The 27,973-nt window shown below is 56.7% G+C and overlaps 2 protein-coding genes across 4 annotated transcripts; one reads left to right on the top strand and one right to left on the bottom strand.

The window, feature by feature from the left end:
* The first annotated feature begins 575 nt into the window (after positions 1 to 575).
* MIEN1 (migration and invasion enhancer 1) lies at positions 576 to 2,019 on the top strand. The gene is made up of 4 exons (XM_026512943.4): positions 576 to 717; positions 821 to 918; positions 1,405 to 1,481; positions 1,563 to 2,019. The coding sequence occupies exons 1-4, from the start codon at positions 629 to 631 to the stop codon at positions 1,644 to 1,646; spliced, it is 348 nt and encodes a 115-aa protein (XP_026368728.1). The 5' UTR covers positions 576 to 628; the 3' UTR covers positions 1,647 to 2,019.
* Positions 2,020 to 2,515: 496 nt separating this feature from the next.
* ERBB2 (erb-b2 receptor tyrosine kinase 2) lies at positions 2,516 to 27,900 on the bottom strand. 3 transcript variants are annotated; one of them, XM_057317951.1, is made up of 28 exons: positions 22,618 to 22,780; positions 21,483 to 21,594; positions 20,666 to 20,817; positions 19,580 to 19,793; positions 18,657 to 18,791; positions 18,297 to 18,365; positions 17,991 to 18,106; positions 17,706 to 17,847; positions 16,534 to 16,653; positions 16,146 to 16,272; positions 14,465 to 14,538; positions 14,286 to 14,376; positions 13,891 to 14,090; positions 13,384 to 13,516; positions 13,204 to 13,294; positions 12,352 to 12,512; positions 9,086 to 9,133; positions 7,087 to 7,225; positions 6,882 to 7,004; positions 6,499 to 6,597; positions 6,032 to 6,217; positions 5,742 to 5,897; positions 5,555 to 5,630; positions 5,077 to 5,223; positions 4,589 to 4,686; positions 4,186 to 4,374; positions 3,656 to 3,908; positions 2,516 to 3,523 (listed from the first exon to the last, which is right to left on the bottom strand). In XM_057317951.1, exons 2-28 carry the CDS (start codon positions 21,517 to 21,519, stop codon positions 3,153 to 3,155), a joined length of 3,747 nt encoding a protein of 1,248 aa, XP_057173934.1. In that variant the 5' UTR covers positions 21,520 to 21,594; positions 22,618 to 22,780; the 3' UTR covers positions 2,516 to 3,152. The 3 variants fall into 3 exon arrangements, with proteins under 3 accessions (XP_057173934.1, XP_026368725.2, XP_026368726.2); XM_026512940.4 differs by lacking the exons at positions 21,483 to 21,594; positions 22,618 to 22,780 and adding an exon at positions 27,551 to 27,900; XM_026512941.4 differs by lacking the exon at positions 22,618 to 22,780 and having other exon boundaries at positions 21,483 to 21,636.
* Between the last annotated feature and the right edge of the window lie 73 nt (positions 27,901 to 27,973).

The following is a 27,973-nucleotide window of genomic DNA, read 5'->3' on the forward strand; positions in this document are numbered from 1 at the left end:
CTCCATTTTCAGAGCTGCAAAAGACAATAATGCCAGCCCGGGCCAGGATGAGATCGGGGAGTTGCAGGAACGGTGCAGGCGGTGCAGGCTCTGAGGAGTGCGAGCCCCAAAGCTTTAGCTTCTCAAATGGAGGGGAGAAGCAGTCACTGCCCCCCTCCCCCATTGTGCCTACAGCTTTGGAGCTTAAGTGTCTTAAATGCTTGAGTGTTGAGCTATGGGGTGGTTTAAAACGCCATCAGCATGTTAGCAAGAAATAGCAACTACTCCGTATCAGCCAACCCCAGGCCCTGGATCCGCTTGCCCCATCACTTTCGCTTCCTTTTGTAAACTGGAAAGCACTTTGCAGTCTAAGTTCATGAGCTTATATAAGGCCGTGACGTCCAGCGGACACGAGGTGCGGAGCAAGTCCGGCGCTCTGAGAACCCGGGCCAGGTAAGCTGGTCTGGATCGGTCCACCCAGCCCAGAGCCCTCTAACTGGGGAGAGGCACAAAACGCAGCAGCAATCGCGGCCTGCAGGGGGCGCCCGGACGTAACGCCCGGCCCGGCCCGCCCCGAGGCCCCGCCCCATCACGTGTGCGCGGCGTCGCGTCACACCCGGAAGCAGCGGCTGAAGCGGAGTCGGGAGCAATGAGCGGGGAGCCGGGGCCGACGTCTGAAGCGCCCCCTCCCGGGGAGATTGAACCGGGTAGTGGGGTGCGCATCGTCGTGGAGTACTGGTGAGCGTCTCCAGCCTGTGGGGTGTCCGGACCGACCGGGGGTGGGTCCACGGGAGGCCCCTCCCCCGAAACCCAGGCGGACCCCCGAGCATCTTGTCCCTAGTGAACCCTGCGGATTTGAGGCGACCTACCTGGAGCTGGCGAGTGCCGTGAAGGAGCAGTATCCTGGCATTGAGATCGAGTCGCGCTTGGGGGGCACAGGTGAGGCCCGCAGAACACCTGCTGAGTCAGTGTTCTAAATCTCAACTCTGCCACTTTCTAGTCCTGGAATTGGCTGTTTTACATGGAGTCCAGCAGTGTCTGGCACATAGTAAAATGTCCAGCCACCTCGAGGCCCCGTCCAAAGGTAAGGCGGGGGGACACAGCTGTAGCATGTACCGGCTGTTTGCTCCCTTTGGTGGTTTGGTTTTCCCTGTAGGGAAAAACGGGTGAGAGTGCAGAAATGTAGGGTTGGAGGGGAGGGAGCCCTTTGTTGAGTTATGAAGCCGAGTTCAAAGGACCCACAGGTAACGCCTTCGTCGGGCTCCTTGGGCAGGAGCCGGGGTTGGGAAATGGCTCAGAGAAGTAGACTCTAGTGGGGCCGGTGGAGACATGAAGGAGCCTGTGTGAAGTCTAAGGAGTGGGAGAGCCTCTCCTGACTTGCCTGTTCTCAGCATACAGTTCATTCATTGATTTATTTAATACCAGGGGCCTTTGAGATCGAAATCAATGGACAGCTGGTGTTCTCCAAGCTGGAGAATGGGGGCTTCCCTTATGAGAAAGATGTGAGTATTTACAATGTCGGGAGGCCCCGGTTCACCCTTCCCCTGCAATGGATCATCCCATTCCACATGTCTGCCCTCTAGCTCATTGAGGCCATCCGAAGAGCCAGTAACGGAGAACCCCTAGAAAAGATCACGAACAGCCGTCCTCCCTGCGTCATCCTGTAACTACACGTGATTCTGGGTTCCTACTCTGTTCTGGGACCCAAGCCCTGGTCTCCCGTTTGGTCCTGCTGAGGGCTCCCCACTGCCTCTTTCCCCTCACTTGGGTCCTGGTAAGCTAAGAGACTCTGGCCTCCACTTTGTCCCTTTGGGTACCAGGAGGGAATAGAAGCTGCTGTGGTCTTGGGGGTGAGAGAGAAACCATCTCCATGGACATTTCCACAGCCGCCTTATACCCTCTTCCCAGGATCAGTGTCCAAGAAAGTCTGCTCCCCACTCCAGCTTAGCCGTACCGGTCAAATGTCACCACTAACTTACCTTCCGCCAGCCCTGGGCAGTGTCAGCTATTGGCAATAAAGTGGCACTACAGACATCTGGACCAAACTAGTGTGTGTCTTTATGTTCGGGGAGGGGGGGGGAGCACAGATGCCAGCCCAGCCTTTATACCACCAAGGGGGCTCTGCTGGGTGGGTGGGCTTTTTCTGGATAGTTACTTCTAGTCCAATGATCTCCCCTCTCATAGCCAAGGCAAGGAAAATGAGTCACACAGTAGACACCGCCTCTTCTTTCCCCCTGGTCCCCGTACCCACAGGGAGGAAATAACCCCCATTCCGGTGGGTGGCCTTAGGAATTCATTTTTTCTACACTAGAATGATCTGGTTATCTAAGGGCTCTCAGATCTGAATCCCAACTTGAAGATTCCGCCCCCCCCCCCCAACCCAACCCAAAAGCCAGGAAACAGGAGAATAGGTTCCTCATTCAAGCTTTCTTGATTCCTAGCCACTCCCTCCAGGAAAAGATGACTTGAGTGTAAGTTAGGAGGTGAGCGCTAAGGGTTGGCACAGAGCCACCCCAGACATAGGCTGGTGCCCAGCTGTTTTCCAAAATATATTTGCACATGGAGAAGGTGGGTGTGGAGAAAGGACACCCTTCCCCTAACCTGAGGGTCCCACCCCCCTCCACAATACCCGCTCTCCCTGGGTCCTTATTTCATCTTTAAAAAAAAAAAAAAGTAAAAACAAAACAAGAAAAGCACTCTGTACAAGGACTGGATCTGGGTGGCTTTGCTGCTCCCTTCCTGGGCTCAGAGCTGGGTCTCAGGGACAGTCTCTGGACGGGTTGCTCTTGTTCCTAAGACACTCCCTTGGAGCCTCCTCCCCGTCTAGGCCCAGCTTCCCTAAGTCCTTCAGTGTCAAAGATCTGGAGTTAAGAGAAGCAGGTTGAGCTGCTCCCTCAGGTAAGGAGACTGGCTGTGGCATCCATGGGACCCAAGAGTTGGTTGGGGCTGTGCTCCGCAGTCAGTCAGGACTCCCCAGTGTTGTCCCCTCGACCAACCAGGCTGGGCCCCTCTCGGCCTCATGGGATCTGAAGGAGGAAGGTTCCCGGTGCGGCAGGATCCCCTGGATGTGGGCCAAGAGCCCGTTTCCTGCCTCATCCCGACTCAGGCCAGAAGTCAGGCCTTCCCCACTCCCTGAGGGTTCAGCAGGGCCTCGGCAGACTTGGCCTCTTGGCTCACACTGGCACGTCCAGGCCCAGGTACTCAGGGTTCTCTGCTGTAGGGGTCCCTTCAAAGGTACTGGGTGGAGAGCCCCGCTCTGATGGGTCCTGGTCCCAGTAATAGAGGTTGTCAAAGGCTGGGCTGAAGGCTGGAGGAGGGTGGAGCTGAGGGGCAGCCCTGCCCCGGGGTGCCAAGTACTCAGGGTTCTCCACCGCACTCCCAAAGGCAAAAACGTCTTTGATGACCCCATTCTTGCCAGGGGAGAGGGTCTTGGGGGACAGAGTCTTGGGCCTTTCCAGGGTGGCACCAGCAGGTCGAGGAGGAGGCAGAGGGCCTTCTAGGGGTGAGGGGGGCTGCGGCCAAACCTCTGGCTGGTTCACGTATTCTGAAAGGCCAAGAGGAGGGGGCTCATTAGGGGAAGGAACCCATGTGTCCCAGCTACCACCAGTCCCCCCACACCCCCAGCTCCCTCCCCGACTTCTCTCCCAATCTCTTAGCTTGGGCCTGGATTCCATACCAGGCTGAGGGCTGCTGGTCAGGGGGGCAACGTAGCCATCAGTCTCAGGGGGCAGGGGTACTGTAGGGTCCTCGCTGTACCGCTGTAGAGGGCTCGGGTCCTGGGGGGGAAGGCTCTGCAGCCCCTTGGCTGCCCCCATTCCCAAGTCACCATCAAACACGTCAGAGCCAGCCCCCTCTGACGGGGCCAGTGGAGACTTGGGGGGCTCCTCCTCAGAGGGCTCCAGTCCCACTGTCAGCTCACCACCGCCACTCTGGAGACGAGAGAAGGTTGTGCTGGGGTCATTCATGGATCTGGGATGGAGACTCCATGGGAGGTGACAGGGTCCCAGGAGATGAACAGGTCACCATTGGGGTTTGACAGTCACCGTGGAGAGAAAGAGGTCAAGGGTTGGAAGGCAGTAGGAGTCCTCAGGGATAATGGGGTCTCCATGAGAGGTGATTGTTGGGGGCGGTGACACAGGAGAAAGGGACCCCAGTCCGTGGGGGAGGTAAGTACACCCCCAACACGGTGTGACCGAGGGCACTGACCCTGGTGGACGAGCTGCGGTGCCTGCGGTGGGCCGGGCCCCCCGCTCCAGGGGCAGGTTCTGGGCAGAAGAACCCCTGCTGGGGCACCAGGTACTCCTCGGCATCCACCAGGTCCCCCATGTCATCATCTTCCAGCAGCGAACGGTAGAAGGTGCTGTCCAATGGGCTGGCGGGGCCCAGGTCTTCATTCTGGGGAGGAGGGAGACAGCGTGGCAGCCTCTCCCCCCAGCCCAGCACACTGACCCCCCAGGAAGGCTCCGCGAGGACAAGGTCTGACAATCAGGCAAGGGCTGGGCTCAGAGGGCTGGGCTCAGAGGCCCGGGACTGAGTCCTCTCCCTCCCCACCCTCTGTGGGAGTGTGCTTTTTAGTCACATGCAGGGATGGAGTGGAAAGGCCCCGTACCTGGATGACCACAAAGCGCTGGGGGTCCCTGGCCATGCGGGAGAATTCGGCCACCAACTCCCGGAACCGTGGTCGACATTCAGAGTCTATCATCCAACCTGGGGGCAGGACGGAGCTCAGCGTCTCAGTTCTGCCTGCAGCCTGTGTGCGGCCCTACTCCCTCCCTCTCCGGTCTGGTCTAGACAACCCCTGTGAGTAGAGCCCAGGCCCTCCGGTCATAGAGAAGAGGTCTCAGACTCAGGTCCTGAGCTAGATCCTTTGAGAATCTCTCCTAGTTTCCCCTTTCTATTTTGCAAGTAACTCTCCTCCTAGCTGGTCTTCTAGAACTCCTCTGGCCTGGTACTGTAAAAGGGAAGCAAACCCTTCCGAGGCTCCTTTAACCACACTAGGGACCCTGCTCTTGGTCCCCTCCCATCCCCTTTAGAGGCCCCTCCACCCAGGACCTCCCAGCCCTCCCTCCAGGCAGCCGACACAGCTCAGCCACGCACATTTAACCATAATCATGTAGACGTCGATGGTGCAGATGGGGGGCTGGGGCAGCCGTTCCCCCTTCTCCAGCAGGTCAGGGATCTCTCGGGCTGGGATCCCATCGTAAGGTTTGGCCCCAAAAGTCATCAGTTCCCACACAGTCACACCTGGGGCAGAGATGGGGTTAGGGTTAGAGGTGGAGGGGAGGACAAGAGGGTACTTTAGTGCCCTGAGCCCCAGAAGCTCTGCCCAAGAACCTGGCACCACGGGGGAAGGATGGGGGGTGGGGTGCAATGCCAAGGGGCGGGAGCTAACCCAGCCTTTCCTTAGTCCCAGGGAAGTGCATAGACCCTGGCAGCCCCTTCCTTCCCTCCCACATTCATGCTAAGATGTGTCCATTAATTTTCCCATTCCTGCTCTCCTCCTCCCAGCATGCGCCCCTCCCCCAGGGCCACAGCTCCTTGTCCAGCCCTCCTCCCAAACCCCCGGGCCACACACCGTAGCTCCACACGTCACTCTGGTGGGTGAACCGCCGGCGGAGAATGGACTCTAGCGCCATCCACTTGATGGGCACCTGGGAGAGCAAAGAAGTCACACTAGGTGTGGTGGGGAGAGGGCTGTTCTTAGACTTCTCCCAGGGGCCAGACCCCACTCCACCTTGCCTCACTCTGCTCCCTCTTCTAACCTTGCCCCCATCCGCGTGGTACTCGGTCTCATCAATGTCCAGCAACCGAGCCAGCCCGAAGTCTGTAATCTTGACATGGTTGGGACTCTTGACCAGCACGTTCCGGGCAGCCAGGTCCCTGTGCACGAGCCGGACGTCCTCCAAGTAGCTCATCCCCTGTGATCAGAGGCATCGATGTGGACCACGCTCTGGCCGTACTCTCCCAAGAAGCCTCCCCATCCTAGCCCTGTGTGGAGACAGAGGCTTGCCCCCAAGGACACCCGCAGAGCCCAGGCCCCCTAAGTGCGTACCTTGGCGATCTGCACACACCAGTTCAGGAGGTCCTGGGAGCCCAGACGCCCACGGTGCTCTCGGACGTGGTCTAAGAGGCAGCCATAGGGCATAAGCTGTGTCACCAGCTGCACCGTGGACGTCAGGCAGATGCCCAGAAGGCGGGACACATATGGGGAGCCCACTCCAGCCATCACATACGCTTCCTGGGGGCAAGGGTATTCACTGAGAGGGTGTGGGAGACCACAACCCCACAACCACCACACATCCCTCTTGAGGGCCAAGGCATTACTGGGGACCCTCACTCAATCCAACCCCATCCGTCACAAACCAGAAACATGGCCCACAGGCAGGAGGTTAAGAGTCGAGGTTTGGGGGACCACAAAGTGTCTCGCCAAACGCCAGTGAACAGAGCGAGCCCAGAGCCCAGACCTGCAGCTGGGGGTTCCCTCCTATGCTCCCGGCCGGAGAGCGTGCAGGGGCTTACGTCCAAGATTTCTTTGTTGGCTTTGGGAGATGTGTTTTCCCTCAACACTTTGATGGCCACTGGGATTTTCACATTTTCCCCGTCAGGGATCCAGATGCCCTGGGCAGAGAGAGGAGGATATGAGCAGGAAGAGGGCATACCAGATCCAACCCATAGGGGTCCAGAAGGTCCTTACTTGGGCTCTGAACGCCCTCCCCAGCCTGGGGCCAATCCCACTATTTGGCCCTGCTCTCCACTCCCTTTTCCCTTGCTCCAGCCTCCAACCCAACTGCCCCCCCAAACAACACCACCCCCGCTCTCCCGGGGGTCCCCACAGAAGGCTTGGCCACACCCCCCACATCCTCTGGGACCGCCCACCTTGGAACTTTGGCCCCACCCCTGACCTTGTAGACCGTGCCAAAAGCTCCGGATCCAAGCACCTTCACCTTCCTCAGCTCTGTCTCTTTCAGGATCCGCATCTGAGCCTGGTTGGGCATCGCTCCGCTAGGCGTCAGCGGCTCCACCAGCTGGAGTGCAGGGGTGGTGCGTCAGTGACACAGGCTGGGCCGCAGACCCCAAGCCAACGGGGAGGCCCCCCGACTGCCTCACCTCGGTTTCCTGCAGCAACCTCCGCATCGTGTACTTGCGGATCTTCTGTCGCCTTCGCTTGATCAGGATGCCGAGGACCAGCCCCATGACCACGGCCAGCAGAATGCCCACCACAGCGGCAATGATGGATGTCACAGGGCTGGGGGCGGGAGCCGGGGTTAGGGAGTGGGGCCCAGGCTGGGCCATAAAGGGGTGAGGGAGCCCCAGGGAGGGGCATGCAGGTCACTGGTGTTTAGAAAGGGAAGTTGGGGGGCCCCGGGTGGCTCAGGTCATGATCTCAGGGTTCTGGGATTGAGCCCCCCTGTCAGGATCCAAGCTCAGCAGGGAGTCAGCTTGTCCCTTTGCCCCCTCCCCCCCCACTTGTTCTCTCTCTCTTTCTCAAATAAACGAAAATCTTGGGGCTCCTGGGTGGCTCCGTTAGTTAAGCATCTGCCTTCGGCTCGGGTAATGATCTCACGGTCCTGGGATCAAGCCCCGCACTGGGCTCCCTGCTTAGCGGGCAGTCTGCTTCTCCCTCTCCCACTCCCCCTGCTTGTGCTCACTCTCTCTGTCTCAAATAAAAAAATTAAAAATCTTTAAAAAAGAAAGAAAGAAAATCTTAAAAATAAAAGGGGGGGTACAGGCCCCTGGGTAGCTCAGTCGTTGGACGGCTGCCTTCAGCTCAGGTCATGATCCCAGGGTCCAGGGATCGAGCCCCGCATCAGGCTCCCTGCTCAGCAGGGAATCTGCTTCTCCCTCTCCACCACTTGTGCTCTCTTGGGTTCTCTCTCTCTCAAATAATAAATAAATAAGATAGTTAGAAGCGCGACCCATGGACTCCATCCTCTCCTGCTCAAAAACCCTCCCTTGGCTCCAACCACTGAAAGCCTGGAACACTGAAAGCCTCCTTAACCCCATCTCCAAACTGTCTGTGTGCCTGCCCACGGCTCTAGCCTAAGACCGTGAAACTTCCTGACAAAAATCACTAGGGAGCTGGCTAATGTGCAGGAGTCTGGAGCCCCACTCCCGGCAACTCTGCTGTGGTATGGGGTGGGGCCCAGGAATGCGCACCCAGTGATTCTGATGTCCGAGCCAAATTTTTCACCCATAGGTCATGATTTTCCACACCTCCCAGCCTTGGTGCATTCTGTTACTCCTGCCTGGACCACCATTTCTCCATGGGGTCATCGTTCAAAACTCAGCTCACCCTGGCACAGATGAAACTCCTGGGTGTCGACCCCACATCATCGCCATCCTTGCCCCCCTCCCTTGCTTGGCCAAAGCCTGGCACATCACAGACCTCTCGTGAATGCTGGTTTCACGGACAAACGATCGCCAAGGACACAGTCTGATCTGTTTTTGTCCCTAGAGTCTTTCCCAAAGCTGCCCACTGCCCAGAAATCAAGTCCATCCCTGTGGCCCGGTAGTGAGGGAGGATCTATGCCCTAACCTGACTCAGATTCACCCCTTCCACCCTTCTCTGTGCTCACTCAATGGCCCACCACACCAGAACCTTCGAACAAACACATCCTAGATTTTCCTGACCCCTCCCCCACCGTGCCACCTGGTTGCTTTCTTCCTAATGCAAGTGACCTACCTGCCCCTTGTTTCAGGCCCTGGCTCAAATGCCACCTCCTCCTTGAAGCCCCCCGCCACCCGGTTAAGACTTCATCATTCGCTCCAGTGCCACTGCACTCTCTTCTCAATCTACCTTTTGTCCCAGGGGGTTGAGTGCTGCCTGTGTCCCTTAGGAGACATCTAGCTACTCAAGGGTGAAGGGGTACTGGGGGATCTTCCCCATCTTTTCCTGTTCCCCAGCCCCTAAGCATCCTAAGGAGGTCCTCTGTCTACTTGTTGAAGCAAACTGAAAGGGAAATCAACAGTGGAAGACTAGGCTGGGAAGGGACAGGTGTCATGACAGGAGACCCCCCCCCCACCACCACCACTGTAGCAGTGACCACCCAGGGGCTGGTAGGGGCTTGAGGGACAGCATAGGGTGTGTCCCGGGGACCGGGCTTACCTGGCTCTCTGTTCGGCGGGGCAGCCCCTCTCGTCCAGGTCCCCACAGCTGCAGGAGAGAGAGAGAATCCCGTCAGCGAGGCTGGGAACCTCCTCCTAGGCTCACTCCAGCTTCACAACCATCCCGGGATGGGTGTAGCTGGGTTATTACCCCGTTTAACAAAGGCAGAAACTGGACTCGAGGTCACCAGAGCTGTTTCTACCACCCCACAAGGGGATTCCTTCCCCGGCCTTGAACTTGCATTTCCTGCTCCCCTCCACCTCCCTGTGGTAGGTAGGAATGGGCGGCACCCAAAGGAGCATCAAGTCCAAAAGCACGGCCACCTCCTCTGCACAAGAAGGCCGGGGTAAACTGGCCCAACTTCTGCAGAGGACAGTCTGGCAATGCGGTTCCACCTCTCAGGATATACCCTAAAAATGCCAACACCTGTAGGCCAGGGGGCACGTACAAGATGCCCACTTGTCCATGGAGCTCAAGTGCAATAAACTGCAGTCGAAAGAAAAAGAAAAAGTAAAAGAGAAAGAGAAAGAGAAAAAAAGAGAAAGAAAATCAATATCCCTCCAACAGGGGCATAGTGAAATAATACTACATCCGTGCTGCAGACTGAGTAGTTAAAAAGGGGGGGGGGGGGCTCTAGGGTGGCTCAGTTGTTAAGCGTCTGCCTTCGGCCCAGGGCGTGATCCCAGAATCCTGGGATCGAGTCCCGCATGGGGCTCCTCTGCTGGGAGCCTGCTGCTTCCTCTCCCACTCCCCCTGCTTATGTTCCCTCTCTGGCTGGCTGTCTCTCTGTCAAATCAATAAATAAAATCTTTTAAAAAAGGTGGGGGGGAGGTAGATCAGTGTGTCTTCACAAGAAAGGACTCCAAGGTACACCAAGTGGGGGGTGGGGGAGGGAAGCAAAGTACAGAACGTGCGTAGAACGTGATCCCATTTGCGTGAGCAAGTGCACGCACACAGACCTGTCTACGAGATGGACTGCAGGACATTTTTTAAAAGATTTTATTTATTTGACAGAGAGGCAGTGAGAAAGGGAACATAAGCAGGGGGAGTGGGAGAGGAAGAAGCAGGCTTCCCGCAGAGCAGGGAGCCCAATGCGGGGCTCGATCCCAGGACCCTGGGATCAGGCCCTGAGCCAAAGGCAGATGCTTAATGACTGAGCCACCCAGGCGCCCCTCAACCATTTTTTTTTAAAGTTTTCTTGTTTTCTCTTTTTATTTATTTATTTTTTTAAATTTATTTATGTGACAGAGAGACAGCCAGAGAGAGAGGGAACACAGCAGGGGAGTGGGAGAGGAAGAAGCAGGCTCCTAGCAGAGGAGCCTGATGTGGGGTTTGATCCTGGAATGCCGGGATCACGCCCTGAGCCGAAGGCAGACGCTTAATGACTGAGCCACCCAGGCGCCCCTCAACCATTTTTGACTTACAAAAACAGCACTCTTACTGGACTCAACCTAAAGTGAATGTAATATATGTTTATGTAAATGCATAAAGAAAAGCCTGGAAGGATGACATCTGATGGTTCTCCCCAGGGGAGTGGAAGAAAAGGGCACATTTACTTTCCAATATTTATACTTTTTTTTTTAAAGATTTTATTTATTTATTTGACAGAGAGAGAGACAGCCAGCGAGAGAGGGAACACAAGCAGGGGGAGTGGGAGAGGAAGAAGCAGGCTCATAGCAGAGGAGCCTGATGTGGGGCTCGATCCCATAACGCCGGGATCACGTCCTGAGCCGAAGGCAGGCGCCCAACCGCTGTGCCACCCAGGCGCCCCTCCAATATTTATACTTTTATATTGCTGAAAGTGTTCATCGCAAGGATGAATTCATGTGTCTCGTGTGTAATTAAAGACAACTAAATGAAAAAAAATTAGAATAATAGGGTAGATCACCATGTTAGGACATGGAAAAACACTGCAAGAATCTGTTAAGTGTAAAAAAGGCAGGGACGCCCTGGGTGGGTCAGTCGGTGAAGCGTCTGCCTTTGGCTCAGGTCATGATCCCAGGGTCCTGGGATCAAGCCCCACATCGGGCTCCTTGCTCAGTGGGGAACCTGCTTCTCCCTCTGCCTCTGTCCTTCCCCCCCCTTTCTGCTTGTGCTCTCTCTCAAAAATAAAAATAAATAAAATCTTTAAAAAAAAAGAAAAGAAAAAAAAGCAATTTGCAAACAGTATGTATGGTCTATGATCCCATTTTAGTAAAAAAATACATGTGTGTTACAATGTGCACAGATAAAACCAATTAGAGAATAATAATATATATTAACATATAGTTTATATATAAAACATATATGTTAGAATATGAACAGATCAAAAGAACTAAGAGTAATTATATATATTTAAACACATTTTACGTGTTATGTTAGCATGTGCACAGGTAAAAACAGGAAAAATATTACAAATTATTAACAGCGGGGACAGAACTGCTAAACGACATTCATCTATATTCCATGTTTTCATTAAAAAATTTTTAACAGGGGCGCCTGGGTGGCTCTGTCGTTAAGCTCAGGTCGTGATCTCCAGGTCCTGGAATCGAGCCCCACATCGAGTTCCTGGCTCAGCAGGGAGTTCGCTTCTCTCTCTGCCTCTCCCCCCTTCTCGTGCTCTCTCTCCCTGTCCCTCTCTCTCTCAAATGAATAAATTAGGGGCGCCTGGGTGGCTCGGTTGTTAAGCATCTGCCTTCAGCTCAGGGCGTGATCCAGGGGTCCTGGGATCGAGCCCCGCATCGGGCTGCCTGCTCAGCGGGAACCCTGCTTCTCCCTCTCCCACTCCCCCTGCTGGTGTTCCCTCTCTTGCTGGCTGTGTCTCTCTCTGTCCAATAAATAAATAAAATCTTTTAAAACAAAAACAAAAAAAGAATAAATAAAATCTTTAAAAAAAAATTTTTAACAACACATGTTACTTTTGCGGTCAGAAAAAAACAAAAACAGGGGCGCCTGGGTGGCACAGCGGTTAAGCGTCTGCCTTCAGCTCAGGGCGTGATCCCAGCGTTACGGGATCGAGCCCCACATCGGGCTCTTCCGCTATGAGCCTGCTTCTTCCTCTCCCACTCTCCCTGCTTGTGTTCCCCCTCTCGCTGGCTGTCTCTATCTCTGTCGAATAAATAAATAAAATCTTTAAAAAAAAAAAAAAAAGAAAAAGAAAAAAACAAAAACAAAACTAAGAGTCTCAGGATAAGCAAAGGCAGAGTTATCCCCCTTTTATGAGAAGAGCCTCAGAAAGGCTCCCACGACAAAGCTCTCCTTCCCGCAGAAAAGACCCTCAGACTCACGAGTGGGTGCAGTTGATGGGGCACGGCTGGCATGTGCCCTCCTCATCTGCAAACTTCCAAATGGGCATGAAAGAGAGGTCGGGTTTCACACCACTGGGGCAGCGAGCCACGCAGGAGGGAGGGTCCTTGTAGTGGGCGCAGGCCACACACTGGTCAGCCTCCTGGGAGGGGAGGAAGGGTTTGTAGGGCGCTGGCACCGACACCCCCAGGGCAGCAGGATCCAGCCCGTGTGTCCCCTTCGCGCTTCCCACGGCCACTCAACAGCATGCCATCCATCCCCCACCCCCACCCCCGGCTCTGCTCCTGGGACAGCCCAGCCCTGCTGGGTCTCCTGCCCCAAGTCTGGGGCTTCAGATGAACCGGAAGCTCAGCAGGGGAGTGTATTACTTAAGATACCACAGCAAGTAATAATAGTAACTAATATGTAGTAAATCTTTCCTGTGCTTGGGCCTGCACCAAGCCCTATTTTAAGTTCATGTTTATTGCATTCCAATGAGGTAGCACCTCATACAATATTCATTTTACAAATGAACAAACCAAGGTTGGAAGCAGGGCCTGGATTCGAATCCAGATAGTCCGATGCCTAAGCCCATAGGTCTGACCACCTTGGCACAACCACAGCCAAGCACACAGGCCTCCCTGGGCCCCTCGCGTAATCCGAGAGTTTCGGGGTCCACCACACGACTCCTGTAGTCCCCAGCGTCCCCAGCCTCCTTCCACCCTCCCACTTTTCCACCCTCCCGCGATCCAGGTCTGAACTCGGAGCCCTCTTCTGAGACAGTGGACCGACTTGGCCTTGCTTCCCTCCAGCCCTCGCTTCCTTCCACCCAGCTCGAGGCCCCAGCAACTCACCGACCCAAAGCAGGTCACTGAGCCATTCTGGGGCCGACACTCGGGGTGGCATGGCAGACAGTATCTGTCCTTCACATATTCCCGGGGTAGCCTGACAGAGGGGGCGGCTGATGAGGGGGGGTCTGGAAGGAGCCCCCCCCGTGCCCTCTCCCTGGCCGCCCCCCGCCCCGCCCTGCATACCCGTGCAGTTCTCGGCATTCCTCCACGCACTCCTGGCCCCGAAGGAATTGGCTGCAGTTGACGCACTGGGTGGGCCCCGGACCCCAGCAGTGCCCATGGGCGCACAGCGGGTAGCAGGCCAGGCCCTCGCCCACTGCAGTGAGGAGGGAGGGATCAGACGGGGACACTCGAGGGAGGTTCCAGGTTCAAGTGACCCAGGGGAGGAGGCTGGGGCAGGGGCCGGTGACCGTGGCCCAGAGTTGTGGGGACAGGTGCTGGGCAACACGGGGCAAACAAAGAGCTGAGGTTCCAGGGCCAGAGAGGAAAGGGAAGGCAGGGACGCCAAGGCGGTGTGACAGGACCCAGCCGGAAGCCATGGCAAGAGGTCAAGCCAGCCAGAGCCGTGTCAGGAATGGTGCAGCGGGGATGGGCCGTCTGCAGGGGCCCGAGATTGCGGCTGCGAGGGGCGCCCGGGCACCCCTGCGTGCTGGCAGACGGGAGCGCGTGGTGCCGGGCTCCCTGTCTTACCGCACTCGGCCTCCGGCCGGTTGGCACTGTGCAGCAGGGCTTGGTGGGGGTTCCGGAAGAGCTGCTCCCAGGGCACCGTGTGGATGAAGCAGAGGCGGGCGTTGCGGTGGATGAGGGCCAGCCCGCTGCCCAGTTCCCGCAGCGAGCGCAGCCCCAGCCAGCTGATGCCCAGCCCTTGCAGGGTCAGCGAGTAGGCGCCACTGCGGGAGGAGTGTTTGGCTGTACCACTGACCCTCCCTTGTCACCAGGGGCCACCCTCCCGTCCCAGCACGCTCTGCCAACTCCCATGGAAACATGATTGCTGGAGTCCCAGAGAATAGGAGTGCCCACCACACCCAAAGCCTCTCCACAGGCTCCCCAGGAAGCTCCTCGGCCCCCCCTTCCCCGGTGCTCACTCATGCAGAACTCGTCCCCGGATTACTCGCAGGTTCTGGAAGACACTGAGGTTAGGCAAGCTGTCCGGCCACGCTGAGATATACAGGTAACCTGCAGGCACAGGGGGAGGCTAGGGGTGTGGGGACAGGATGAGGACCCCCAACCCTGTCAGAGCAGGACGCAGAGAGGCAAAGCCCACCTGTGATCTCCTCCAGGGCCTCGAACACTCTGAGCTGTTCAGGCTGCAGGGGGGCAGTGTTGGAGGCTGGGTCTCTAGGAGGAGGATTAGGAGAGGAGTCAGCAGGGCCAGGAAGCTGGTGGGCATGACCCCCAGAGCTGGCTCAGCCACCCTCCCCCAGCCGCCTCCATTAATGACTTTACTTAAACCCTTTGCCCATCAAGCCCGGCTGTTTTCATCCTGAGTTTCAAAGCCCAGCCCTTAGTTTGGCAGGGTCTGTCAAAACAATATTTATATCCTTTGATCTAGAAATCCTACTTCTAGGAATGTGGCCTAGACAGACATTGGCTCTTGTTCCCAGAGACACGTACAGCACAGAACTGTTTGTAAGAGCAAACATTGAAAACGACCTAAATACCCATCAGTAAATAGGGGAGCTGTTAAATATAAACCCCATCTAGCCTGACTACAGACAAAAACTAACATTTAAGAGCACTTAAAAAAAAAAAAGAGCACTTAGTATCTGCCAGGCACCGTTCTAAGAGTGTATGAATATTATTAACTAATTCAAATGTTATAACCACCTTATGAGGTCGGGGCAACTTTGTCCCCATTTTACAGATGAGAACATGAAGGTACAGCAGGCAGGTCACATGACCTGAATAGGGTAGAGCCAGGTTTCAAACCCGGGCAGCCTCGCTCCTGAGCCCGGGCTCTTAGCGGCTGCTCTTGGCCGCCCTCCTCCACAGCTGTCGAAAGCACGAGGCAGCTGGACACGAAGTGCGGTGACCAGCTCTCCGGGGCAAGAGGCAGACAGTGCTCGCCATGAGCTCCCACTTTAAGTCAACCTCCTCAACAAAATTACTAAATCTACATTTCTCTGCGTGTGTCCATCCACGGAGAAATGGCCTAGGAGAACCCACACACGCCGTTAGCAGTGGTTGCCTCTGGAAAGGGGAGTAGAGCTGCAGGAAATGTTAAAGGGGATTTTTTCTCTTTTTTTAATTCATATTTTTATTGAAATCTAATTCACATACAATAAAATGCATGGTTTTAACGTACAGTTTGGAGTTTTGACAAATTCATTCACTCATGTGCCCACTACCCCAACCGATACACAGAATACTGCCATCACCCCAGAAATGACTTTGTGTCCCCTTCCAGTCCCCCCCACCCTGGGGACAACCACTGTTCCGATTTCTATCACCACGGAGCGGTTTTGCCTATTCTTTGCCTCACGTGAAGGGAATCGTGTGCCCTGTGGCCTCTCTCCTGCCCGGCTGACCTCGCAGAACGTGATAACTTTGAGCCGCTGTCGTTATCTATCAGTAAGTAGTCTGTTTCTCTTTATTGCTGACAATGCCATCGTGTCGCTAGAGCACTATTTACCCTTCACCTGTTGATAGACATCTGCATTCTTTCCAGCTGACAGCTATTACGAATAAACCAGTACGAACTTGAGAATTTTCCTTCGGATGGCTTGACCTCCATACAAGTGCACATACGCGGCGAACATGTCATGTATGAACGCAACCCCCCGCCTGGTCCTCACACACACCCCCCACCTGCTTCTTTTGCATTTCTGGCCTCCCGCCTCTGTCTCCCAGCATCCCCCAGAGAGGCTGCCCCTTCTGGGCGCTCAGGATTCAGTGACCGCCCTGGTGCCGCTAGACCATGGGTGCTTCACTCCGCACACCCTTACCCCTCGAAGCTCTCTGGCAGAAACGCCAGGCTCCCAAAGATCTTCTTGCAGCCGGCGAATTCTTGGATGTTGGCGCTGGTGACCGCCCTCGCCTCCCGCAGGTGCTCCATGCCCAGACCATAGCACACTGTGCAGAAGAGCAGGCAGTGAAGGGGCCATCTCAGCCCCCGCACGGGCGCCAGGGCCTCAAACTCCAGGGCCCTGTCCACAGTCCCCCTCCACCGCACCGAACACTGACAGGAGATATGGGGGACCGTGTGGGACCGATCCAGGGAGGGCCAGGACAGAGACAGTGGAAGGAAAGGACCGGGTCCCAGGAGGGTCTGAAGAGGGACAGGTACGCAGAGGGACAGAGCGCAGCCTGGCTCCAGGCGTGGCCAGCGGTTACCTCGGGCACAGGGTCTGCTGCATTTCTCACACCGCTGGGTGCCATCCTCAGCCGTCACCTCTTGGTTGTTCAGGGGACAGACCAGGGTGCAGGATCCCACGTCCGTGGACAGGTAGTTGTCTGAGGAGATGCAGACCGTGGGTCCAGCGGCCCTGGCCCTTCACGCCGCACCGGGAGCAATGTCACCGTGCCCACAGAATACGACAATACCGACCAAGACCGAAATGCCCTTACTGTGCGTCTGTGCCTTTCACTTTCATTTACGCCTCACGACAACCCTATGTGACGGGCAGCTGGACTTCCATTTGGCCAAGAGGGAACCAAAGCATTTTTATGGAAATTACTCAAGGTCATTGTGCTTTTCAGCGGAGAAGCCAGAAGTTGAACACGGTCTGTCTCTGCATTTTGAACTCTGACCTATCATGCAGCGGGTCTGACTAGGACCCAAGAGCCCACTCTTGTCTCCCATGACAGGAAGAAAGAGGGCACCAGGTCCAAGGTCAGTCCCCAAATGCACATCAATAAATAGGGGAACTGTTAAATAAAACTCTGATCAATCTAGACTATTGAATAAAAATTAGCATTTAGGAGTGCTTAATATGTGCCAGGCACTGCTGTAAGAGCTTGACAAATATTAACTCATTCAGGGGCGCCTGGGTCGCTCTGTGGGTTAAGCGACTCTTGATTTCTGCTCAGGTCATGATCTCAGGGTCTTGAGATCAGCCTGCATCGGGCTCCACGCTCAGCAGGGAGTCTGCTTGAGACTCTTTCCCTCTGCCCCAGCCTCTCTCTCTCTCTCTCTAAAAATAAATACATAAATCTTTTAGAAATATATGGACTCATTCAAACGTTATAACCACCTTATGAGGTCGGGGCTACTTTGTCCCCATTTTACAGATGAGAACATGAAGGTACAGCAGGCAGGTCACATGACCTGAATAGGGTAGAGCCAGGTTTCAAACCCAGGCAGCCTCGCTCCTGAGCCCAGGCTCTTAGCGGCTGCTCTTGGCCGCCCTCCTCCACAGCTGTCGAAAGCACGAGGCAGCTGGACACGAAGTGCGGTGACCAGCTCTCCGGGGCAAGAAGCAGACAGTGCTGGCAGTGCGCCCCGTTTACATAAACCAACCCCCTCCCAGCCAAATGACAGACGCACGCTTCTCCCTGGCACTCACAGGGACAGGCGGTCACACAGCTGGCACCGAAGGTGTATCGGCCCTCAGGGTTGGGCATGGATTCGAACGTGTCCGTGTTGTAGGTGACCAGGGCTGGGCAGTGCAGCTCACAGATGCCACTGTGGTTGAAGTGAAGGCAGGCCTGGGGGGAGGAGCGGGACAGGGACAGGCAGCTGGTGGTCACTGGGCACCTGGTTCTTTCCTGGTGTGCAAGGAGCAACAGGGCCGTAGCAGGTGGGGGGACCCCTCCCCTTACGCCCACCCTCGGGCCCCGTGGGCACATACCAGGCAGTCCGAGTGCTTGGGGCCCGTGCAGCCAGCCGCGCACTGCTCGTGGCAGCAGTCAGTGGGTTTTGGGCCCTTGCAGCGGGCACAGCCGCCGGCACAGACGGTTCGTGTCACTGTCAGACAAGGGGCAGCATGAGGCCTGGGCAGTCGCCCGGGGAACCGGGAACCCTGGCATCACTTTCTGCGATGACCTCCTGCCGCAGGGAAGACGCCGAGACCTGGTGACCCCCACCCCCACCCCGTGTCCCCTTTATTCCACTCAGCCCCTCTGCCCCCCAGATTCTGGGCCTCCCTAAGACTCACAGCTCTGACAGTCCCCGGAACTTGCTCCCCAGCAGTGGGGGTCTTTACAGGCTGGAGAACAGGGTTGGCCTGGGGAGAGAAACAGAGACACAGAGACCAGGAGGCAGAACGCACAGTGAGGGAGAGACTCTGCAGGAACAAAGGACCCTAGGCACAATCCAGAAGCAGACGGAGGTAGGACAGAGGGCCACAGAGGTGAAGAGACACAGAGGGATGGCAGGAGGGGAATGGGACAGAACAAGGGAATGGGCAGTGTTAGCGCAGGGGTGGGGAGTGGGGGGTGGTGTGAGCCAGGAGTCTGGGGTCTCTGGGCTACCCGAGAAAGAGAGGAAGCGGCAGGCAGGGAGGTGCATGGCTTACAGGCCCGAGAGCGGTTGGTGTCTATCAGCGTGAGGGCCAGCTGGTTGTTCTTGTGGAAGATGTCCTTCCACAAAATCGTGTCCTGGTGGCAGAGCTGTGGGTTCCGCTGAATCAAGACCCCTCCCTTCAGGATCTCTGCGGGGTGAGCAATGTTCAGCACCTTCCTTTCCTGCCTGGCCCCTTCCGCGCTCCCGTGGGGCCCTCCTGACTTCTTTAGAGGTGAACAGGCCTCTTAAACCCACCCCAGTTTCCCCAGGGATTAGAGAAGACACCAACATCTTCTAGCTCTACCAGTCCCCACCACCCCCCACACGAACAACCTGAGATCCAGGGAGGGGTGGGCTGTCCGTGACCCGGTCCGGATGGCCATGCCACTCCCTCCTGTCCTCCACCTCTACACCCTGTGCACACGGTTTCGTGGTTAAAAAAGACTCTGGAGTCTGAAAATCAGCCTCACCACTAACTAGCTATGTAACCTTGAGCAAGTCACTCATCCTCTGTAAACCCTGTACAGTTTTCTCATCTGTAAAAAGAGCCTAACATTGGTGCTTCCTTGCAAGATGATAGCACCAAGATGGGATCCTGCATGCAAAGTAACTGGCCACAGAGTCGGGGATGCTGTCAGCTCTGGGGCTGCCATATACAGTTACACAGGTTGTTCACTGCACATGGGTACTCGGCCAAAAAGTGGAGAAACCCCAGCCTGTATCCTCATTATTAAACTGTGTAGGGTCGTACAAGCCGTGACTTCCTGGGAAGGAGGGAAATCTTTTTCTAATCTTCACCAAGGCACCTTCCCTAGCTCCACCGCATCCATCCGGAAGGGATGCCAGTTCTAATTCACACGAAGCTTCCCGCGGCTAGCAGTGGCCCTGGCCAGCTCCCAGAAACGAGGAGAAGGTGTTGGTGACAGTGGTGACCACCTGTGAGGCTTCGAAGCTGCAGCTCCCGCAGCCCTCCTGGGGTAGCCCCTGCCACAGAGGTGTCCCCCTCGGGCGGCTCTCCATTGTCCAGCACGGCCAGGGCGTAGTTGTCCTCAAAGAGCTGGGTGCCTCGCACGATTCGGAGCCTCTGCAGCGGGACCTGTCTCACTTGGCTGTGAGCAATGAGCACATAGCCCTGTACCTCCTGGATATCCTGGGAGGGAAGAGGGTCAGGTGGGGCTGAGGCAGGCCTGGGCCCTGGAATACTACCAGCCCCCCCCCAGCCTCCTCAGGGTTATCGAGGGCTTGGAGATCTGGGGTCAAGCCCCCACCCACTGAGAAGTCCAGCGCTCTCGGGCATAAAGTAGAGATCAAGGCCACTCTCCACTTCCCCAGCCAGATTCTTATGGGGTCAAGACAGATAACCGGTGGGGGGAGCACTTTGTGAACTGAGAGCAAGCACCCCACCCTCTCTGCATCTCAGCTTCCTCGGCCATGAAAGGGAAGACCTGCGTGAGAGGATGTCTGTGATCTGACCCCGCATCACAGACGTGGCCCCACTCCAGGCCACTCCAGGCCACGACAGACACAACCCAGCAGGCTGGTTCCCTCTCTCTCCCCTGTTCACACATTTCCCATTTGGTGGTTTCCCAGAGGGGAGTCAAAGCGTGCTTATTGCTTCCAAAGCCAAGGGCCGAGACCACATTCACACGGCTTGTCAGTAGCAGAACGGGACCTAGAACCCACATCTCCCAGCTGCCCGCTCACCGCTCCAGGCAGGACAGGGACAGTGGCTGGGGCAGGGGGTAGGGGGAGGGCAACACGCTGGCAAGAGGGCAAAAACATTTAGCACAGAAACGGTTGCGTTCCACCCCGAGATGTCTGTGGCCCGCCACGTCATAGAGAGGGAGTCAACCGGTCTTGCAGTAGGACAGACAGGGAGTAGACATCAGAAAGGACGTCGTCCCAACTGAGGAACCCCAACAAGAGAGGAAACAGAGCGCACCCTCCTCTCCCACCCATTTATAGGCATAAGGCTCCGCTCAGCTGGAGGCGGGGCCTGGCTGGGTCCCCCAGGGGCCTCACCTGCAGGAAGGACAGGCTGGCATTGGCGGGCAGGTAGGTGAGCTCCAGGTTACCCTGTACCACTTGACAGGCCTGGTAGAGGTGGCGGAGCATATCCAGGTGGGTCTCGGGACTGGCAGGGAGCCGCAGCTTCATGTCTGTGCCGGTGCACACTGGCGAAAGGGAGGGTACGGGTCAGAGGGCACTGCCCAGGGAGCTTCTCCAACCTGGCCCCTCCTCTACACCCACCACCCAGAGTCATGCCGTCTCAGACGGTGGGAAGCACAAGCGAAGGACCCCTCTTCCCAGGTCCCTTGCACGTGCAGAAGGCACAACAGCAAAAGAAAGTTTGCGAGTCTGGGAAGAGGAAGGAAATCCAAGGAGAGGCCCCTTCTAACTTGGCCCATCCTGAGCACCCAGAGGGGGCCCCACTGTGCCAGCCCTGGGGAGCCTGCCCGCCTGATCCAGGGTGTTGGCTGGCAAAGAAAGCCTCCCTTTGTCCCAAAAGCCCGACTCATGGCCAAGGGGTAAAAATCCCCCGAGAGAGGCCATGATGAATCATGAATCTTCCGGATCCCCCCTGCCCCTCTCCCAAGCAAACAAACTCAGGGCATTCTCCCCACCCCATTCCAGTACCACGCACATGCCAACCTCTTGGCAAGGGACATCCACCCCCACAATGCCACCCAGAAAGGAGGGGAGGAAGGTCGGCTAGAGTCATAGCTGGGGCACGGGGACCCCTAGGGGCCTGGTCACTGCAGGGACCTCTGGAATTCCCCGAGGCAGAAAAAAGGAGCATCAGACCCCAACAATGGGCATCCGGACCCAGGCTACAGACCTTGGGCCAGAGTGATGCCTCCTCTGACGGCTCCCATGCGGGTGCTTCACCCTCGCCACCTCGTCAGGGCAAGACTCCAGAACCAGCTGGCAGAATCTATGCCACGGAACTCCTGCCACAAGGGCACTACGTCAGCCCTGCGTGCCTGCCCGGTGCCAGCCATCAGCCAAGGGGCATCGAGATGAACTGCCTCCCCAGCCCACCCGGACCCCAGCGGGGTGTCCCTGAGACCCGAAGGGCCTACGAAGCCCAGGGATATAGAAGGGGTAAGCCACCCCTGGTGAGGGGCTGCTGGGGACAGCCGCTGGCCCGGTGCCTGCCAGTAGGGGGGAGATTAAAGTGCCCAGCTGAACTCGTTTTTCTGCTCTGGTGAGAAGGTGAATCACCTGGCGCGTCTTGCCCAGGAGGGTGTGCCGGTGCGGGGGGGGGGGGGGCGGAGGGCACCCCCAGAGACACAGGCCCACAGGTGCCTGAGCCGCCTCGATTTCCCGTGGGCCGCCACCCCACCTCCCACAGCCCACGTGCAGATTCAGGGGGACAGCGGTGGCTGACTCCGAGGTCTGACACCAGGGCTCCGGCTCCCCCAGCAACTTGGAGCCTGAAGTCCAATCCTGGGGGAGGGGGGGTAACAAGAGATACCCTGTGCTTCCAGAAAGCTGGGAAAAGGCTGGTGGGGCAAGCCCCTGGGGTTCCTGCCTGGGCCAATGAGCCGTGAGCTGACAGCCTCCCAGTAAAGCCAGAGTGGTCTCTTTTCCCACCCCTTTGGACAGATAGGGAAGGAAGCAAAGAGGGAGGAAGGGGAGGGCCCAGAAATAGAACTCAAGGGTCCCTCCCCCCAGACTCCCAAGAGAAACAGGAGCTGGGGGTGGCAGGCCAGGCCCAAAATAACGCCCGCTGCTAGGACCTCCCGCGGCCTCGGCAGCCTCAGCTGCTTTGGAGGCTCAGCTGTCTTCAGGCCCAGACCCCAGAGCTCTGGCCCAAGCCCGGGACAGCGACAAACAGAGCTGGGGCAGAGGCTGTCTCCACCCCCTGTGGCCCTCTGCCACCTCTAAGGGACACCAGCTGTGGCAACCAGGCAATAGGAAAACATCAACAATGGGAACACCAAGGGCAGCCACATTAACTGAGCACCTACTGTACGCGGGCAGGCCCTCTGGGCGGAGCCTCATAACGTCATCCAGAGGCTGGGACTGCAACCTCTATCTTGCAAAGAAGGAAGCTGAGGCCGACGGGGCTTATTCTCCTGAGATCATAAAGCTCGTAAGCAACAGAGGCAGGATTTGAACTTGAGTCTATCTGACTTTGATCCTACATTCTTAACTGGACACGTACAAATTCCCCCCACGCCCAGTGCAAAGGGAAATACACAGCCAACTCTATCGATGCCACCGATAAACACTACGGGCTCTGGGCAGGGCAGGGTGGCTGGGCTGAGCTGAGGGCCAGAAAGAGCGGCAGCCCCGCCCCACTAGTGAGTTTGTTTGTGGCTGATTTGAGGCTAAGATTCTTTAAGTGTTTGCAACAGGTGGTAAAACTGGTACAGAGACCTACTCTCCCAGGGAGCTGGAGGCTTGTGGCGAATTCCCCCACCACGCTTGCATGAAGCCAAGAAGGGCCTCCTGACACCTCCCCTACCTCTCCACCTCCGTCCCCTTCACCAGGAAGCTCAGCCCCTCCCTCCCACCCACTCCCCTTCTCACCAATCTCCTCTCCAGTCCTCACCACAGTCCCCATATCCACCCAGCCTCCACTGACTTGCGGGGTGGTGGGGTAGGAAGTCCTGTTCTACAGAGGGGGGCTCTCTGTCTCCAGGACCCCTGATCTTCAGGAGCCCCACCCTCTAGCTGTGCAGGCAGCACTGTGAGGCAGGACCAGCCCAACACCAGGTTAGAGTTTCCTGGATGGATGGATGGATGGATGGATGGATGAAACTTCCAAAGCAAATGGGACCAACTGAAGTAGTCGTGTCCATCCTTCTGCTCAAAGACTGCTCAGGATCCTTTAAATCCCTCTGGCTGGACTTCAGTGTCAGGGTTCGGTCTCCCCCCGGGGGTGCTCTCAAGCGGGTTCTTTCCTCCCCACCAGACTTCAGCCCCAGATGCTTCTCTTGCTCACCAGCAAGAAATACTTCCTTTGGTTTCCATGAACACTACCTGCCCCCTCAAAGCTCACCTCCCCCAGACCCAAAGGGTAGGAGTCCATTCTAGTGATGCCCAGAACTCACCCACCACATACACCTGGTATATCAAGGCCCATATCACACCAGGGCCCGAGTTCAGGGTCATTAAACCAGAACCCTAGCTGGGGCTGCTCATGTGTGACCTTGAGCAAGTCCCTGGACCTCTGGGGCAGAGTCCATTATCAGACACATCTCTATGCTCAGCAGTGCCTGTGACTTTGTGGGTACTCTCAATGAATATTTTGTGACCTGAACTTGGCTGTAAGGATGGGATAATAAAACAATAACAACTCTGACTCTCTCCAGAGAAGTGAAATGAGAGTTAAATGACATAATGAATCAAAAAGCAGTCTGTAAACACGACAAGGCTTTGTAAACAGAACTGAGGCAACACAAACACTGGCTATAATAATCTCCCACTCCTGGAGAACACACACCCCTCATCCTACGTGGGCTCTCTTCCCAGGGGTGGGGAAGAAAGGTGGCCCCAGCAAGAGATGGAGGTGTCACCCCGGAGGGTCTTCCCACAGGCAAAGACAGTGTGGGGGGATCTCTTTCCAGATCATTTCAGCACCCAGGGGCAGACACAACTTCCTGGGCCCTACTCCAGCCCCCCACCCCAGCCCCCTACGGGCTCCTCATGCTTCCACTCCAACTGTCTCCCTCACCCATAGCCCTGCAGGCCCCCCTGGCTTCTGCCCTGTCCCTGCTCTCAGTCCCTTGCCATCCTTGGGGGACATGAGAGGAAGGCAGGCATGGGCTGGACAGGGAGGGAGAGGACCTCGGTGGGCCCCAGCTCACCGCCCTTCCTACAGCCTAGATAAAGGAGGTTAGCCACGTGAACTGCAGAGTAGCACCTCTACCCCAGTCTGGCCGCCCAGCTGCCCCTGAGCCTCTGCTCACCCCATTCCTGTTAAATAGGATAAGACTTTGACCAACTCCTTTTTTTTTTTTTTAAGATTTTTAATTTATTTATTTGACAGAAACAGAGACAGCCAGCGAGAGAGGAAACACAAGCAGGGGGAGTGGGAGAGGAAGAAGCAGGCTCTCAGCAGAGGAGCCTGATGCGGGGCTCCATCCTAGGACCCTAGGATCACGCCCTGAGCCGAAGGCAGAGGCTTAACGACTGAGCCACCCAGGGGCCCCAAGACTTTGACCAACTCTTAATGCCTCATTAGACATTATTATTGGGTCTAGACATTTTTGGGTCACTAGGAAGCCTTGGATAAGTCACTTCACTTCTTTTAACCGTGTGTATCCACTTCACTGGATTGTTGCAGAGATGAAATGAAACCGTCCATGGGAAAGAACCTGACATATAGGGAGCACGTCGCACTTTTTTTTTTTTTTAAGTTAAGGCAAGAGAAGTTCATATAGCAAGAGTATGGGTAATTCCAAACCAAGAGAAAATAAAAGGTGCCCTTCTATTTGGAATGCAATGTATTTTCTCTTTTTGCATTTCATTCTAGCTTTTCAATTGGTTATTTTTCCCTTGAATATTAAAATGAAGTTACTTTCCCCAACTATAGGAAAAAGGAAGTTGTTGGAAGAATTGTTTGGGAATTAAAATAGGAGCTCCGCAAGATAAGAAGTCTGTGTTTGTTACACTTGACAAAACTTTGACCTCTAAGAATGGATCCTAGGGGCACCTGGGTGGCTCTGTCGGTTAAGTGTCTGACTCTTGATTTCGGCTCAGGTCGTGATCTCAGGGTCGTTAGATTGAGCCCCCACATGGGACTTGGCGCTCAGTGGGGAGTCCGCTTAAGATTCTCTCTTCCTCTCCCTCTGCCCCTCCCCCTACCTCCTCCCTCCCTTTCTCTAAAATAAATAAATCTTTAGGAATGAATCCTAGCAAAATCCTGACCCTCTGGGTCCTCTCCATCTCCTCTTTCCCCCAAATGCCTGCCCTACTAGCCCTCAGCCCTGGGATACAGCAGGGGTGCTGGAGGCAGATGGGCGGGGCGCTGCCATTGCAACCATTTTCTGCCCGACACGCCCAACATCTGTCTTTGCACCCAGCAGTGCAGATGGAGGGGTGAGATCGACCTGAGGAGGCCCCAGTCGTCAGTGGGAAAATGGACCCCTAGGATCCCAGCACTGCAGCAACCCAGCTCCGCTCCCCCCCAACATCTGCTCAATGCACAGGCCCAGGTGAGGGAGGCAGCAGCTCTGTCTAACAGTGCAGCCCCGCCTCACCCATCTCAGCAGAAGGTCAGAGCTGAAGACACCGCCTGGGAAACAGAGAAGGACGGGCTCCCAGGAAAGCAGAGCCTCCTTCCTCAGAGAGAAGGCGTGGGGCCGCCTCCCGCTGTTTACAGTCGATCTGGCCCAGCACCTTGAGGGAGTTCCTTGAGAGGGCAGAGTTCAGCTAAGTCCCCAAGCCAGCAGGGAGACTGCTGTTTGGCAACACAAAGCCCAGACACACAAACACCCAGGCCACGCAACTCAGGAACACCCTGGCACAGACACCCCTCAGATAACGCAGCAATGCTCAGACAGAGGGGCCCTCGGGCAACACACAGACAGAATGACACCCACCCCTTCTCCAGACTCCCTGACCAACGGAGACCACCCACTACTCCCAGAACACTCTCATTTTGTCTTCCCCACAACCCAGTGATGCAGGGAGCAGTGTCCTCCATTGTTCAAGGTAGACGGATGCTGATTTTGAATTCGTGGTTGGGGTCGCACCGTCTAGGATCCAGTCTTGGACCCACCACTTCCTTGATGCTGTTTAACCTCTTTAAGCCCACGTTTCGCCTAGAAATGGGAATACTAGTAGGACTTCTCTTGTAGGGTTGGTCTGAGGACTAAAAGGAGGGAATGCGTGCAAACCACCATGCACCATGCCTGGCACAGAGCGTATTTCAAGCCCACATTAGCTTGAATTGTCCGGGCATCTGGATGGACAAGTGAGGCATGCCCGCACTGCCCCCACCACCACCCTTCCCCACATGCTGCATAAAGGGAAAGGCAAGGCAACCCAGCCCCCGGCTTACCCTCGTCTGGCCCTATTTCTTTGGCTTTCCTCTCCACGCACCCCCAACTGCCCAGGAATCCCTCGCCTGGAACTCTCCCACTCTATGCCCCAGACCAGGAAGACCCACCACCAACCCTCCGTGGCCCATGCTCTCCAAAAGTCACAAAGCGCACAGTCCCTGAGCTGGCCCTCAAAGAAACTCGCTCAAAACAAACGTCTCCCCCTCCCCCCACCTCAGACTCCAGCATGAGGCAACTCTGCAGTCCGACCGGCCACCCTCTCCTGCCCGGCTCTGGCCGGACAGGTTGTTTTCCCCACCACCACCCCCCCCCACACACACACACACACCCCGATCCTGCCTGAAGCTGGAGGAACTAAACCCAATCGGCGGCGGGGAGGGGGGCGGGGGGCAGGGAGGGGACAGGGGGAGGGGCAGCAGAAGGGACCCCCGAGGAATCCAGCCCAGTCCAGTCTGGAGGCGGAGGCTGCCAACTGGAAAGGCTCCGAGAAAGTTTGAAGGGGCTCAAGAAAGGGGAAAGAACACACACACACACACACACACACACACACACACACACACACCATGCAGTACACCCTTTGAGGGCAAACTTTCTGGACAATTTCACAGAACTTTTCTGACAAGTTCCCAGAGCCGTCGCGGAGTCTGGAAAGCGCCAGTCTCTTGACCGGGACAGTCAGAGCCGCTGGGGCGTCATCGCCCCCGCCCCACCTCCCTTTTGCCCCCCTCCCTGCCGAGGCAGGCGGCTCGCCGCGCCGGGACCGTCCGAAACTGCGGATCGGGAAGCTCGTGTGGCCCCCACTGCTCCCCGCCTGCCCGGGGACTTCGGCGGGGATCCCCGGGCTGCAGGGGCGCGTCGCTGCTGCGCGCCCTCCCCACGCCAGACCCACCTTGGGTGCCCGCGGCTCCGGAGGGCAGGAGGGCGAGGAGGAGCCCCCAGCGGCACCAGGCCGCCAGCTCCATGGTGCTCACTGCGGCTCCGGCCCCATGGCTCGGGCTGGACCGGGCTGCGAAGGGCCGGGCGGCTGCCTGGGGGCTCTGCTCGGCTCTCGGGGCACGACGCGGGGGACTCTCAGCTCCACAACTTCATTCTTGTACTTCCTCAAGGCAGCCCTCCTCCTCCACCTCCTCCGCCTCCCGTGATTGGGAGCTAGCGCGCTCACGGCTCGCCCCCCCACCCCCTCCGCCGCATTCCAGCGAGTCCCTGGGAGTGGCAACTCCCAGCTTCACTTTCTCCCTCGGCGCGCAGGCCTGGGGTGCGCCCCTCCCCGCGCCCGGACGCCGGGCTTGCCTGCGCCCTTCGCACGCGTTCC

This window comes from Ursus arctos, unplaced genomic scaffold (assembly GCF_023065955.2).
Source record: "Ursus arctos isolate Adak ecotype North America unplaced genomic scaffold, UrsArc2.0 scaffold_24, whole genome shotgun sequence".
NCBI lineage: Eukaryota > Metazoa > Chordata > Mammalia > Carnivora > Ursidae > Ursus > Ursus arctos.